Source organism: Cygnus olor, chromosome 1, assembly GCF_009769625.2.
Source record: "Cygnus olor isolate bCygOlo1 chromosome 1, bCygOlo1.pri.v2, whole genome shotgun sequence".
NCBI lineage: Eukaryota > Metazoa > Chordata > Aves > Anseriformes > Anatidae > Cygnus > Cygnus olor.
The window spans coordinates 9,736,495-9,753,173 of record NC_049169.1 but is presented as its reverse complement, the minus strand read 5'-3'; the positions used below and the strand labels follow the sequence as shown (position 1 = coordinate 9,753,173).

At 33.3% G+C, this 16,679-nt stretch overlaps 1 protein-coding gene across 2 annotated transcripts in view; it reads right to left on the bottom strand.

The window, feature by feature from the left end:
• SEMA3E (semaphorin 3E) overlaps positions 1–16,679 on the bottom strand; it is a 147,852-nt gene that overhangs the window by 28,435 nt on the left and 102,738 nt on the right. For both annotated transcript variants that reach the window (XM_040548273.1, XM_040548268.1), the window contains 3 exons: positions 11,140–11,233; positions 2,507–2,626; positions 305–447 (listed from right to left, as the gene is read on the bottom strand). In XM_040548273.1, the coding sequence (XP_040404207.1) occupies positions 305–447; positions 2,507–2,626; positions 11,140–11,233 (357 nt within the window). The remainder of the gene's footprint in view (positions 1–304; positions 448–2,506; positions 2,627–11,139; positions 11,234–16,679) is intronic.

Below are 16,679 nucleotides of genomic sequence, written 5' to 3'. Positions count from 1 at the left end.
GTGCTCTCTACAGTTACCTCAAAGGAGGTTGTGGTGAGATAGGGGTCAGTCTCTTCTCTCAAGAAACAAGCAATAGGACAAGCAGAATAATAAGGTTTCTGAACTTTGTCCTTCTCTCTCAGCAGAATTCACTTTAAGCCCAGATTTTGGGACGCTTTTGAATTTTCTGTTTGAGTCTGTTTAGAAGCAGGGTTTTCATTCAGACCTATAATTTACTCTCATGTACATTAACAGATGCTATGTTTGCCTGGGGGAGAACAACCAAAATGTCCATTTAGTTGGGGTGTTAGAAAAAGGATCTTACCGCACACACACGTCCCACTCTGGTATAAATGGCATGACTGCTTGTCTCAGCCTCTAATGCTTTTTCAGTAAAGAAGAAATATACTTTGTTATCATCGTGGTCTTCATTGTCAGGAATCATGTATGAGCCAACAAACTTTGGTTCTTCAAAGGAAAACAAAAATGAATTGAGGTCAAGCTTATTAAAACACTATTTTATTTTTTCAATTCTTAGAATCAACTGGTGGGAAAAGAAAAAAAAATGAACTGAAAGAGTCAGGGATCTGTCAGTCAGAAAACGACCTGAGGGGAACAGTGTGATGGAAAAAAAAATGATTTTTTTTTGTAGGTGGGTATCTTTAGAACATGTGGAATACATTAATGTCAAACTATTTTTATAGCTCTAGTTCACAAATCAATATTCCTTTTGTATATGTGCAGGATCTCTTTCCAGTTCTGTTCTACAGGGTTTATGTATTTTAATATGTATTAGGCTGAAACCTGGCACTAATATTCACGTAACAATCTCTTGTCCCATACAAATCAGGCATAGGAATGCTAACTTTGGAAAAATAGCCTTTTAGTTAAAGAAAAATCCCTGGTAGTGCAGCTAATAGGCATTATATGGACACATATCTTCATAGATAGAAGACACATTGTGTATATTCGTCATGAAATAAAAACCTTCTAAAATTTTCCTACTTTGACATTTCATTATAGAGTTGAAACCTAAGTACAAACTTCAGTCTATTCTATATACCTTTTAACCCTACACCAAGTTGAGCTGTGAATGATTTCATCTCACAGAATTGCAGCAAATTTTTACAAGCTCTTAAAATGAGAATGTTGTTTGTACAATTAGTATGATTTCTTAAGAAGCAGCTGGTAGTGTAAATATTTTCTAAATTTCTGTTCTGTATGAAAACAGTTACTGTGTTTTAAGACATTGCTAGAGAATTTTTGCTTGTAAATTTTCTAATGTGTTCTTCAAGGACATTGAAAGGACATTCAATTTAAGGACATTGAAAACTTAAATTTCAAATACAGAGTAAATTAAAAACTATTTTTAAGGCCATAATACTGAGAATTGTATATTACAGATAATGACATCTACCAGAGAGAAAAGCAACTTTGCTTGCATATTGAAAGCACCTATGTGATTGTTGCTACCCATACATAGCCAGTTTAAACACTCAGTTCAGCACCGACCTAACTATTGGACTTATAGTGGATATCATAACATTCTAAACACATTTTTGTGAAATGAATTTAATTCAAGTTTGATGCCAAATTAATGAAGGAAAAACAAAAACAAACAAAAAAAACCCATGTAGCAGAACTTTTTTTTCTCTCTTCTGATTCAAGAGGGAACTGCCTTGAAATTTGAGAGGAAAAAATTTTGTTTGGCCTTTCTAGCTATGTTCACTGAGAAGATAATGCTCACCATATGAATTACCATAAAAGGAAATTATTAACTCTTCTTGCCAAACATTATCTGTAATTATGTCACTATTATGATGAAATATTGCAATACTTTTGGAGTAAGAAAAATCAAGATTCTGGCTTTCCATTACACAGAAACTTCAGTGCTTTGAAATTCAAGTACATTCCGCACTGAAGAGCATGAAACATTTCCTAAACTTACCCGCACAGAAATTTTCTCAATATTTTTCTTGTGCAATATTTTTATGTTTTTATTTAAAATAATCTGCTTTATTTTTTGTTCTATTGGACTACATGGTTATTGTATTTTTATTATTTTATGTTATTGTATGACGCCTCTTTAGCACAGAACTTGGCAACGACAGTTATTTGATTGCAACATAAAGATTAAATGATCTGATCTAGAAAAAAAAAAACACTATGTGCTAATTAAAATCTCCCATTAATTAGAGAATTTTAAAATATTATTTTAATTATATTTGATGTCATGAAATAATATGGAATATCCAAAGTATATATTGAAAACATTTTTAGAGGTAAAAAAGTAAGGATTTCAAAGTCCCACTTATTAAAACTAATATGCAATCAGAGTAAAGATTTCAATTTGTTAAACCTGGCGAGGAGTTAATGAAAAAAATCATGAAAAAAATATTAAAAAATAATCATCTGTAATTGGATATGCATATTCATGGACAATGTCATTTTAATTTCTGGTTAAACAGAAATTCTCTAGTCATCCAAAACACTGCTGGTTCTACATTCTTTCTTCTACTTGCTGTACCTTTTAACAGGCGCTCACTATCAGGTTCAGTTCGGAGATGTGCCATACGATTCATGGTGCGAAAGACAGCCGCATCTCTTCCCCAATAGTCACTGTAGAGACCAGTAAAAAGTTCACCACCTGTAGACCATATATTAAACAAACAAACAAACAAATTAGATAATGCTCTACTTACTAATTTCATTGCAAATGATGGGAACTTCATTATAAACATGTCATTAGGATTGGCTCAAATTCAGGAAAGGGAGTCAGTAAATTACATGCAGTTCAAAGGGTTTATAGATATTGTATCAGCATTGTGGCACTTACAGTTGGAACAGAATGAGGTCAAGAATTTCCAATTTCATTCATGGGCTCAGCTTCATTTTCAAGACTGACAATGACTTTGGGATATATTCACACACAAAATATGAAGTTATTAAAATAACGTCTAACCACATTTAGCACAACAACATTTTGCCACATCAGGTACCAAAGTTCAAAGATCTCACTCTCATACAGTGTCTAGCCCTAGACATACCTACCCTTTGTCAACACCTAAATTATCACCAGTGCAATGATTCCGATCAGTGGTTTGTTTCTGAGTGTGCACCAGTCTTGTTAATGACAGCAGCTGATTGCTTGGCCCCAGAACTGGATGTAGGGTTTATGAGTATTTTAGAGATGAGAAATGGCTAGTAAGAAAGCAATGGCAATTGTGGGGAGAGACGAAGAGAAGGGTGAGTGGGTAACAAACAGGACCCAGGAAATTGAATGAAAGTGCAGCAGCAGGTTCCAAAGGATGCAGTGCTAAGGAAAAGAATGATGATAGCTGCATCAACCCACTGATTTGGGCTACAGTGCATGGATACAGCTTAAGGTGCCACCATGCTTGAATCTACAGAATGAGCCTCAAAAAGGGAAGTGTTTTCTGAGGACGGTTGTCACATTTGGCTCTGTGCAAAACATGGCTGAAAACAAGATTAATTAGTGAAGCATATACTGAAAACAATGAGGGCTGGATGTAGTTTTCTCCTGAGCTGGGGAGATAAGAAATAGTACCTGTCAATTTAGAAGTGATTTCTATAAACAAGCACAAGTTTTATTAGACTGAGGTGTTTTTTTTATGTTTGTTTGTTTTGTTTGTTTTTTAATATTTTGTTTGTTTGTTTGTTTTGTTTTGTTTTTGTTTTTCCCCAGTCAGACTGCTGGAGCTGTTCCAGTTTACCTGGGATAAATGCGTCTTGGGTGTATCTTGCTAGCTGACGGGTTTAGGTGTTCAGAAGACAGAGGAAAAGGTACTTATTTTGCCCTTGCCCATCATTACCTTGTCTTCATATCATTAAAATATTCACCAGAGTAGGAACAGGACCTGAGAACTCTTTCACCCTGCATATCTGATGGTGAATATTTGCTGACAAAATTATGGGAGCAGAAATGGGGCCCATTTTCAAAAAGGTTTAGGTGGTGCTCATGAATTAAGCAAGTGTAATGAGGTATTATAAATGATATATTGATTATCAATAACTTTTGAAAATCTACATATAGTTGGATACAACTAGAGGATATATATATCTCTAGTTCAGAAATCTGGCCTATTACTATCTGACCCACCTATAATCATTATATTGGATATATTTTGCTGTATTGAAATACTAGCAATAATTTTACAACTTCTGTATGCATGGGTGCAATTGCCACTTAACTAACCAAGCATTAAGAGTAATATACTTCATATCCATTTGGAATTAGATTAGAAATTTTTTAGGCCTAGTTTTAAAAGCAGACACTGACGGTCACTAGGTGGCATCCTTATGTTAGAAAATAATGCAGCAGGAATTAAACTGCACAAGAAGAGGGGAATAAATTATTTCCAGTTCTAGGCTAATCTGAGTGGAGTTTTCAGTGGCACGGTTTCCTATGTCCTAAATAATAATAATCATGACTAATCAATTCAAATAATATTTGCTGGCATATATATATATATATATATATATATATATATATAAAAGAAAGAGGAAAAACAAGAATTTTTCCTATTGGTTTCCCTCAGTGTGTGAATTTAGTTTCTTTCAAGAGATATATATGAATGTAATGGTACAGTAACTCTAAATAATGATTCTGAACAACATAGACTAGTTTGGCGGCTGGTGCTTGTTCAGAGACCTCTGCTGATTCAGAGCTCAGCATAGCTTTCCCTTAGGCTTCACTTTATGAAGAATGAACATTGCCTTGTAAAATACACGTTGGTGATTTAGTGTAAAATATTGGCAAGTGAAATTAAATATAAGTTATAGTATCAGAAGTTAACCAGAATTAATAGAGAACTTTTTTTTAACAACACAGAGGTGTTTAAACAACAGAACTTGCCAGTGTCTGAATAATGTTCTAATCAATCTTTACAACAAAAATTAACGCGTTGCATTAGTCAGAAATCCCCCTTTAAGAATTCCATTGGATATTTTTTTTATTTTATTTTTATTCGTGTGCGTGTGTTTTTTTGTTCTTTTTTGGCGAATTTTTGTGATGTGTAATAAAAAAAAATATGATTCCTTTATCCTTTAGACGTGGTATTGAAACATGGAAAAAGACTCAGTGTGGGATAGATGATTCTTCACATTTTGCTAGAGCTCAGGATACATACAAACATTCAGAAGTTCAGAAGGGAAGCCTGTTCATTTTGTCTGACATAGGTCTAAATTCTGTATGCATACCTAACCTGCTGGTATGGTATCCCACCATACACCCAAAAAGTTATCACTAATTTTACCTGTGAGATCCTGGGATAAATAAATTGAAGTCCCAGTCCTGGATGGATATTGTTCCATGAAAGCTATTTTACAGATACAGAAATTAAATCTGATTTTTTACAGTCAAGTGTTACTAATCTAAACAGAAGACAAATGACAGGAGTGAACAGACAGGTGAAGGCCTAACGAGGATGATGAGATACTGAGGAGTCTGGCAGAGATCTCAATTCAAGAACATTCAACGTAATTCTGAGATCTTTTACACTTTTGACATTAAGAGGATCTACTTTTTTTGCTCTACAATAGTCCTTTGCCTATGTCCTTTAAACCTATGTTATGAATTTTGAACACCACTCAGTTTTTACAAGTGCTGAATAATTATAACTTTAGAGAACTAACTGAAGTTGAGTTTTGAAAAACCCTAGCAATATTTCTACTTTTTCTCCTCCACTGAAAGCCTACTACTACATATCAAATCACTCCGATCCTAGTTGCAAGTTTTTATAGTGCTGCAAATCACACTGATAAACCAGTGTCTTCCAATGAAAATCAGCTGCAAATTGAGTGATTTCACAGACTATCACATCCAGTAAAATTACAGATTCAGTAAGGAATTATATTCACACATACTAAACAAATTGATTGCTAAAATTATGTTTTAACACAGCCTAGTTACTCCTGCTAAGACAGGAATGGAAATTTTCATCCCCCCCCCCCCCCTTTTTTTTTTTATTTAAGAAAAAAAAGTAAATTTCTTATTTAAGAAAAAAAAAAATCCCCCTCCCTCCCCCCCAACCAAAAAACAGTTTTAGCTCAAGTGATGTGCACACACTTTTAGCTACTACTTGTTTCAAGCAAACAAATACATTAAAATTCTGTTGGGTCCAATTAAAGGTACATTATTTTTACATATATATATTTTTTTTCCTTATTCTTGTCTATCCTTGGAGTAAAGAATAGGGCATAATTCAATCAATTCCAAACTTTTTCCCTCTAAAATCAAGAATTCCTAGATAACAACCCTTAAATTAAAATAGATTCATAAGATCCCATAAAATATTGATAAAATTTTAACGTTTATATAACAGTCTCTGAACTATGCACCAATTCCTTAATATTACTTATTTCCCTATTTTAGTTGATTAATTAATTATCTGGATGTGGCAGTTTTACACCATAACCATATATAATCTTCAGGGTGAATAAGTTTAGTGCATATGTGAAATCATAAAAAAAACCCATGATTATAAAGATCTTAAGATGTATCAAGCATATGTGTATATGTAAAGTATTAAGACAAATGTTTCTTTTCACTAGGTTTAGGTTTACTCACACTTACTTGTTTCTAATCTACTCAAAATGCCTTTCATAATATGCAAAGTTAGAGCATGTATAAAACCATGAGTCTGATTTTTTTCTGGTGTCTGTGAACTACACACAAGTTAAGTGTGCTAGAAATGTGCTTTGAGGTGATCAATTAAGTTGTTTTTTTTGTTGTTTGTTTGTTTTATTCTCACTTTAACATCCATTCATGTCTTAGTTTAAAGAGGCTCCTGCTATTAATAATGAGCTCATATTTACTGTTTTTAATATAACTGATCTACAGCATACCAGTTTCAGTCCTTATTGGGGTCTCTGTTTCACAGAAGTCCCCAAATTATCAGATAATTTTTTATATGCTCTTTTCATTACTGTTAGTTTCAGCAGACTAAGGCACACAATCAGAAAAGGTATTTTTTCATTGTTAATGTTGTTTTGTTGTTTCATTCCTTTAAGGGGTTTCATCACGCTCTTTAATGATACATATGACAGACTTTCTCCATCTCATACAGACTTACTAACAGACCAACCGTATTTCTTGACAGCAATCTCTACCACACAGTAACGACCACAGTAAAGTCAGATTTTTGCCTGAAATCTGTTAAAAATATATGCTGTTTTGGAACTCTCGGTGTAAAAATTCCCAATTATTTTAAATTATTTGGTATACTTTACATAAAATGCATGTGATTTCATTCCAAAAACTTAATTCATACAATGATTTTTTATAAATAGGCTGCTTCCACCTTGGAAGTTGATTTCCTTCATTAGTTATTAGTATGCTTTTTGTACCTCCTTCAAACTGGAAGATGAAATAGATATAAGCTATTCATCTGTAATATTTTTTTATGTGAAATACCATTGTATGATGTTGTACAAAGTGGACTAACTCTGTTATAAATAAAGGTATAGAATATAAGCATCATCTTTCATGCATTTCTTTTTCTGTCAGCCATACCTTTTTTTTTTTTTGTCAACTTTTTTTTTTCTGTCAACTACAATTAAAATACCAGCTCAGATTTGTAGAAAGCTATACTTTTACCAGTAAAAAAACACAAATTCAAAAGAAATTAGCATTTGTTTAGCCACTAAATTTTCTCACTCTAAGTGCTTCTCTGTCACTCAATTAGTCTTTTGTTCTGAGAGAAACTGTATTATTTTTAGTTAATTGTCTAGAATAAAAGAAAATACACAAATACATGAAACTGTTCTAAAATTGTAAGAACAGAAACAATTATCAGAAAGGATTCCTTTGGTGGAAAAACTTATTCAAATGTAGTTTAAGTTTATCACTATATGCTTGTGAAATATTGCAGGTAACAAAATATAGGCATAAACTAATTTCTCAGCTTTCAAGAGCTAGTGTGGTCTAAATTAATCAGTGTGCATGAAGGATATCAAACATAGTTTTGATTATTGAAAGCAGATGGGAGAGTTCATTAGAAATAAAAGTCCAAAAGTTTAAAATGCAGTTTATCTAAACATGAACATTTTATTCAGCCTGCTTGCCATCCAACATCCATTCTGTTTCCTGATAGTGACAATAAATTGCTAAAAGTTAATTGTTCGTAAACTGAGGAATTCATCACAAGCTACTTTACTACTGGGTCAGATAACCTGTAATAAAACATATAACAGCATGTATATATAGTTTTAAAGCCAAGTCACGGATTATTGTTTTCCTGAAGTGGGGTTTTAACTGAAGTGTCAAAATACGCAAAGAGACACAGCACAATAGATTCTGTTTCTTCCTAAATTTATCTATCTAAATCTGGTTTTAATCAGTGATGGTGCAAATGATCTTGCAAGATGAAGAGCTTTCAAACTTTTATCAGAAGTAGATAAAGCTTCTTTGTTAGTCTAATTCTCACTGCTAACCAATAGCTACACTGGTGTAGACTGTTGTGTTAATGTGAGTTAGATATGGTTCTTACACAGGTGGAAGCAGACTTTGGATTGTTTTGTTAGGAGGAAAAGGAAGCTGTGATGTGAAAGCCTTTAGTAACAGGTTTGCCTGAATCCTTTTCAAGGATATGCACATTGTCTGAACCTAAATGGGTGCAGCCCAGGGGTAGAGTCTCCAAGAGAACACTGACTTCATACCAGCAGTAGTTTTCACTTTCTAATAAAATTGGAGGATATGAAGAGGAATGCAGCCTGCAAGTGTTGGAGGGAAAACTGGAAGACCAGTTCTGAAGAGTTTGTGGTGCAAGAGTTGACATCTCCTGCTGTGGGGTCATGGCCACCATAAACAGATATCAGGGCTTGGCTGAATGAAGGGCCATCCCTTCCTTTTAGAATTAATTTGTGATAGAGGTCTCAGTCTCAATTTCAAATGTCAATTAAAAGATTCTTTAACATTAACCATATTTGGTTAATGTCTTCCACCCTTTTTAAATGGATACCTACAGCGATAAAGTATACATATTCTGTCCTCTAAGTAGCAGCGTTAATTCTGTTTATTCTGTAAACTGTATGTCTCTGGTTAGTAGAATATAGTGAAATACATGGAAATTAAAAACAAAACAAAACAAAACAAAAAATACTTTAGGATGTTTTTCTTAAGTGTTAGAAGTGTTCAGTTTCAATAGAATTCTAAATAAAAATAATAAACATAACAAATAATTTTGTTATGGTTTAAAAATATTCTATGATTACTTCAAATGATAGAATTTCCAGTGGAGGTCTTGAAAAACAGCCAGTAAATAACTTTCTCAGGTCATATTATTGTTGATGATGGGGTGAGAAATTGTGTATTTCTTGGAGTTGTACTAGTGAGCTGTTAAAAAAATATATTTTTTTTTTCTGTGTTAATCTTTCAATGTTAGCTTAGTGAGATTACGATTATTAGTAAAAGCTTATTTAGTGAATTTCTCTTTCAGTTAAAGCTGTGAGGATCCGTAGGACCTCCCATAATCCAGGCAAAGTAATGAACAGACCAGAAGCACAACTACTAATCATTCGTCTTGAAATGCTCAGTGGGACAATCTGGCTTCCATTTAAGCAAATAAAATTCACATTGATCTCACAGTAGGAACATGATCAGGTTAATTTATTTACTTAGTTCTGTCTGAATAAAGGTTGAGAAGGACTTCAAGATTAGACCATGAGGTTTCAGGCCTACAGCAAATTCCATGGGATGAGCCTTTGTTCCCAGGCTGAGCTAAGACTGGAATCTGTTAAAAATTTTAGAAACAATTTAGAAATAAGAGTGGAAGAAAAGCATAACAATCTGTATGTAATGGATTGTGAAAGGTCAGTCAAAATACGTTTTTTTTCCCCCTGATTCTTGCATGATTTCTTAAACCACTAACTCAAGAGTTTGAGTTGTAATGTTTGATAATGGAAATGAACAATGTTTTGATGAGTTGCTGTAATTTGAGAAATTTGGCATTATTGGTAAATATTCTTCTTGTGATTTGCTGATGTAAAGGAACAAATAAACCATGCTTATAAAAATGTATCTGTCACTCATGGCAAATACTTCCTCACAATCAAGGGTTATCTATATCATTGTAGTTAATAATTAGAAACTTTAACTGTTTAAATTAAAGGTCCAACTTTAAGATTTGAAATGCAATAGAAATATCAAAGGCTCTCTACCTTTTTTTTTTTCTCCCTGAAAAACTTAAAAAATATTTCCTTAACCTCTCTTTTCTAGTTCTTTCTTTCACAGACTATTCTTTCACAGACTATTCTTTATTCTTCTAGAACACTCAGTTTTCATTTTATTTGTTTCCTAAAAGCACATAGTCACTGTGTTACTCCCTAACCGTATCTAAGTTTAACCCTTTACCTGCTGTTCCAGTCTATTTTTAGCCAATGTACTGTAATATTGCTAAGACTGTGTTTACTTGATCTCACAACATGTTTTCAGGAACACATTACAGAACAAAAAACATATGGTTTGCTCTCCTACAACTTCAAAGGTCCCAGCCCAGCAGTGATAAACTCACCAGCAAGGCACAGAGAAGCACTATCTAACAACAGCTTTCTGGCACTGAGGGACTTACACTGAATTCTATCTTTATAACTGTTGAGTATAAGATCAACCCTCAAAACAGAGAATCTTCCATTTTGTGTGTGTTTTTTTATAAGGCAGCACTGAAATAAATCTGTGTCAATCCCCCCCAAACTATAATTTATATAAACAATAAGTGCCTCAGATACAAAAAACAGTTAAATTCACATTTTTACAAGATGTCTGTTGTTCAGATTACATCTCAGAAGAAGAAAAATGGTTAGGTTTGCATATTTGTATCACTGTTGTAAAAGATTAATCTAGGCATATTGCTTTGCTTTGAAGGAAAACAGGAAATTATTGTTTTCAAAATTACACAACAATCAATTACCTTTTCAGGATGGTGCATGTCATACAGCATCTACTTACTTCAGTGAGGCACTCTTGCTGAAGTTAATGCTGCCTAGGATGTAATATTAATGTGGGCAACACTGTGAGGATTAAGTATGACATGTGGAAGAACGTTGCAGTGAAAGACTGACAACACCTTCAGTGTGCTGAAGAAAGAGACTCAGAATGAATGATTGACAGGATTGTGAAGGTAGTGACATAAAGATCATTACCAATTAAGATGGAGGTGAAGGAAGAACTGGGGTCAAAAGGGCACCTGCCTCGTCCTCTCTCAAATTTGTGCGATTCCAGTTGAAACAGATGATCCTTTAAAAAAAAAATCACAGAAAACAGCATAAGCCCTGCAGGCAAATAAAAAAATCCTCAGAGACCAACTTTAACTTTGTTATACTTTTGTTCTGAATTGAATTCATTAGGGAGTAAATGCAATTACTGTTGCTCACTGATATACTTGTAAAAATTATCTGGGTTTCTACAAATCACCATTGTGTTTTCACTGCCCAAAAAAGTCATTAAAATATGCAGTAAAATTTTACTTGTTTAATTTCTATGGGAGTAGGGAGGGAAGATTCCTCTATCTTTTCTCCAAATCACCTAAACATTAGATAGATATCTAGCCATGGAAAGTATTTTCTCTCTTTAAACATTTTTTTTTCCAGTAGTAGTTAAATATATCATGCTGTGTTATCTTCTGTTGGTAGCTTTGAGATGTTTATATATATTCTTCCTAAAAGTGTATTTAGGAATGAATCCACAGATACAGTTTTCAGAGCAGATGTGATTTCTGTAGTAAATTTAAAAGAATATCAGCATAAGAAGGATATTGGTAACTTTGTTAATTTTTGTTTGTATAAGGCTTTGAAGGCTGAGAATTACAATTCAAATTTTCATTTGAAATGCTACTTTTGTCTCATCTTTCTCAGAAGAGTCCAATAAATACTGTTGTCTGATGAAATTATCAAGTGACAGCCATCACCTTTTTTAAAAAAAATGTGTAAACAACAACAAAAAATATTACAAAATCCTGGGTGGAGAATAAAAGGGAAATAGAGAGAAAGCTCATCTATAAAATCTTCATAAGCCACTCAGCCATCAAGTGTGTAACTAAGAAACATTATAATAGTCTAGCAGTTCCAGTTTGAAGTAACAGTTTTATTCAAAAGGTTAATGAAATACAGACTATATAAACATATCAAATAAATTCAATCTACCTATTCAGTAAACTAACCTCAGATTCAGGTTGCTAATATAATATTTTTAAGGCATAAAATGACCTCCATGACATAAAATAATGGCAGGACCTCCAAATCCCCCAGAACTCTGATGTGGATCTACTTGTATCTCTCCCTGGATCTTGCCCAAAGAGGTCCAGGAGCTTTTTAATGATAAAAGTCAGGTTTTATTAGACTGCAAATTAGAATAATTCAGTATTTCCTAAGGAAAAAAAAAAAATCTCAGTATACCTACACTGGACAAAATAAAAATAAATAAAAAATGTTAAACTTTTTTTTTTTTTCCTCTTCATACTGTGTCCTGATAGTCCTTGCCATTATAACAAGTTCTTTTTTTCTACTGTTGGTTACAATTCATTTATCTGGGGGAGTATCTGTGGGAAGGTGTTACAGTGTATGCGTCTCAGTCCCCAGAAAGTTGTGCTTTTGAGAGGCACAGAAACTTGATTATGTGTCTGCTTTGTCTAATGTTTTATGCTTCCCTCTCCATTCAGGTCACCCTCCTGTGTCCACCCATCCAACTCTAAAACCTACAAATCTCTCTTCCCAAGCAAAACAAATATTCCCTTCTCTTTAAGTAGAGAAGTTATGCTCCTAACTGTTCATGGCAGTTATGTTTTCCTAAAAGAAACATAAAATATGCACAAGGAGAAAAGATGTAGAAGAGATACTAACCATTGCATGTGATGGAAAACTAATAAGATAATTAAAAAATAAAATAAAATAAGATAAAATGAAATGAAATAAAATAAAATAAAATAAAATAAAATAAATAAAATAAAATAAAATAAAATAAAATAAAATAATAAAATAAAATAAAATAAAATAAGGAAAGTGGGAAAGTTGTGGAGCTGTTAGTGCCCACTTCTGGATGATTAATGGAATACCTCTATGTGCTTCATATTGTTGTACCTATCTTTCATTCCCATCTGTCTAAATAATGCATGACTTTTTTTTTTTTTTCCTGCAACTTCTGGTCAGAAAGAAAGAATTCCATTAGTAGGATAGTTTCCATAGAAATGGAATGTAACCCAGAATGCAGTTCTGGAAAATAAAACATCTATTTTTTATCTACTTGAAGTGAAAAAGCCACCCCAAAATAAAAATAACAAGCAGAAACCCCACAAAAGCTAGTAACAATCCTAAAGCCCATGAGGTAACAAGACACTCAGAATCTTATATCTCCAGAAGCTCCTTTGTTGACCAAACCTGGCACATTATCCACAATTGTGCCTGATGTTAAAGCTGATGCAGCAAAAATATAAGCATTCTGGGTAGAGAGCAGTGTTGCAAGAATACTATTTTATGCTTTATCCGCTACATCTGTACATCAGTAGTAACTATTCCCACTCTGCTCTTGGGTAAATGTCAAACAATGAAGAAATATCTGTGTGTGTGGAAATCTCAACCCCATTCCACACTTTTCAGACATCACATACATACTTTTTTTTAATTATTTATTTATTTTTAAATTAAATACCATCATATTTTGGGTCAACAGTAGAAAAAGAATAGCAAGAAGAACTCAGGAAGGGAAAGAAAAACTTTCTGAAATTACACAAAGGGACTAGGAATTCATAATTGTCATAAAATATCATATAAAGGAATGTCTGATTTTATTTATTCTCTAATCAGGTATTAAAAATAAAGTTACTCATGAGAGAGCTAACCTTCTGTGACCTTAGCTAAAGTATTTGTCGATGGACCAGCTTAATAAAGAAAAAGGAGTTGTAGAAGTAAAAGGAGAGATAAATTCAGAGTTTCAAATTTAATATAATTTCATAGTCTTAATAGTTTCCATTTGTTTTTCCCACAATAAAAGAAAAATGGGCTTGCCAATGATAGGAAAAAGGAATAATATTGTAACTTATTGAAGAAACATACTCAGGTAAAGTGATCGAGTATGGAAACAAAAATATTTTGAATCAATACTTGTAGAAGTTATGTTATTTATATCTTGTGGTTTATGTTGTAAGGTTCATACTTCATCCTATAGAGGAAACAAAGTGAAATTTCCCTGGACAATATGTGATCTCACTTGTTTATCATAAATCAGATTTCATATTCAGATCTTCTCTTGGTAAAACTCCACTCATACAGACCATTGAGACTTGGTGCATTGTGGGATTCTTCCAGAAGATGTGGAAGGGTTTTGAGTCACTGTACTCCAAAGTCTAGTATGACAATGAAAAAGTTACTAATGTAGTTAACCATTCATCTGAGAATTAGAAAAATCAGTGATGAAGATAAGCCCGTCTCTTTTAACATTCATGACATATACGTGTTTAATACAGCTAACTGTATAACCATGGAATGAAAACATTAGGCAGCATGCATAGTGTCCGTTCACTATCTATATTTTAACAGCTGGAATTTCTGAATTAGGATTATAACTTAAATATATAAATCCTTGCTAACAGTGAAAGTAAACAAAAGTTTGGATTTCAATGTAACTTGGAGATGTTTCTAAATGGATCTCATCAGTCTGACTGAGGATGATACAAAACAGGATGCACATCTCGTAAATGCTTGCAGATGCATGAAACTGTCTGAAAAGTCACTGCAAAATGTAAGCAGTGACTTCTCCAGGAGAGATTTTCCACTTTCACATTTTAGGACAGCATACCAAATATTCCACGGTTGCAATAAGTTATTCCCATTACTGAAGCAAGTAACTGAAAATCAGGTGTTAAATGTGTCAGCTTCCACAGGATGCCAATTTAAATGAAATAAGCGTTACACATTAAACCAGCTTTGAAGGCTAATACCATAATTCTAACCCTCCTTGCTGTTCGTGACATTGGAATACTTTGAGAAATGTCAGAAGAAAACTGACAGTTTCCTCATTATTATCCAACACAGCAATTCAGCATCGCAACTTATTTTACGGGCACTCCTCAGTGGTTAGGATATAAGTCATGCAAAAATATATATGTAGGACTGGGAGTGGAATTACTAATTTCTTCATGTAGTTTGGAAAAAAATGGTGCTCTGGGTTTGATTTATGATAACTGTGACTCAGAAAACCTTGTACACCTTTAAAATAATTGTGTAGTTTAAAAGGATAGAAGATATTTCCAAGAGTGTCAAGCATTTTACCATTAACTTGATATGAATTGATAATTTTAGACAATGAAGAAGAATGTAGGTTATAAATAATAATGAAAGAAAAGGTCAATCAGAGACATTAAAATTTAAAGATTGTATTTAACTTTTGTAGCAGAAAATTGCTTTCTCTCATGCCAAGTGCTGCTTTGCTCTGGTTCGACAGCATTTATGCATGTGATTAATTTAAAACATATGCTTTCTTCCATTGCTATTCAGCAAAGTACCTAAGCCTATTCTCAGCTTTAATGCAATGTCTGTATGTTTTGACTAAATCAGGGGCTTAAAAAATATAGAGGCTTTGTTTGGGATTTCCTATGATATAATTTTTATGAGAAAAATAATTTGATTTTCTGGAAGTGGATTTCTTTTTCACTCTCAATTGTTAATATTTTCCAGGTAACAAAAAAAGTAAAACATACCACAGTGACATTTTTAAAGGAAATTTAAACAAATTCAGAACCTTTAATTACATTCTTAACTGTATATGCGTACTTGCAAAGTGTAAAACCAAGGTCTGCTCTCCAGGAGATGTGCCTTTTTATTGTTGTTATGTTACTTTGTAACACTATAACTCACTGAAAAAAATTCATTCTTAGCACTAATGATCTCATAATTACATGACCTTAGAGTATGCATGGCATTACATGCAAGAACTATTTGTTATGTTTCATATATTAGGGGCCATATATTTTGAAACTTTTTGAAACAGAACTAATAAAAACTATGAAGGTTCACCTGCAAATAGTGTTGAATGGTGAAAATGTAAAATAGGGATGCATTGCGTGTGAGAAAGAATGAAAACTTTTTATTTTTTTTTAATATGGAAAATGTAGGGAGAATAAACATTAAAGATTGACCTTATTTAATCATAGGGTTCTGACTGAGGAAGAAAAACTGTTGGGGTAGGACAGGACACAATGGGACAGACTGACTTCATGAGGGAAGAATATCTTAATGGACTGATTGACTAAATGACCTGGTAAAGTGGGATTTCAATAAATGTAATTGGATTTGGGCTCTGAAGCCCAGAGCAAAAAGGAGAGCTGCAAATGGAGGGGGTATGTGAAGGAGAGGGGTCCTGAGGGGTTCTTCACCTTTCTACTGTGAAGGAAGCATGTTCAGAAGCTTTCATTGCATCCGTGTATACTGGTGCACAAGAGCTGGGAGGTTAACTCTCACTTGCAATCAATGTTCTCTCACAGGGTACTTCCATTGAGGTCCACTACAGTTTTGCCTTTGTTACTTGCCTTTGTATATTACTTTTATGACAACTACACTCAGACCCTTGTCACAAAATAATGGATATCATTCTTGGATTCACTCATTCTATGCAGTCATTGTTTTCTAATACTGTCTTAAAACCAAAGAAACAAAACAATAAAGTAACACATCGGAAAATGTGTGATTTAAGA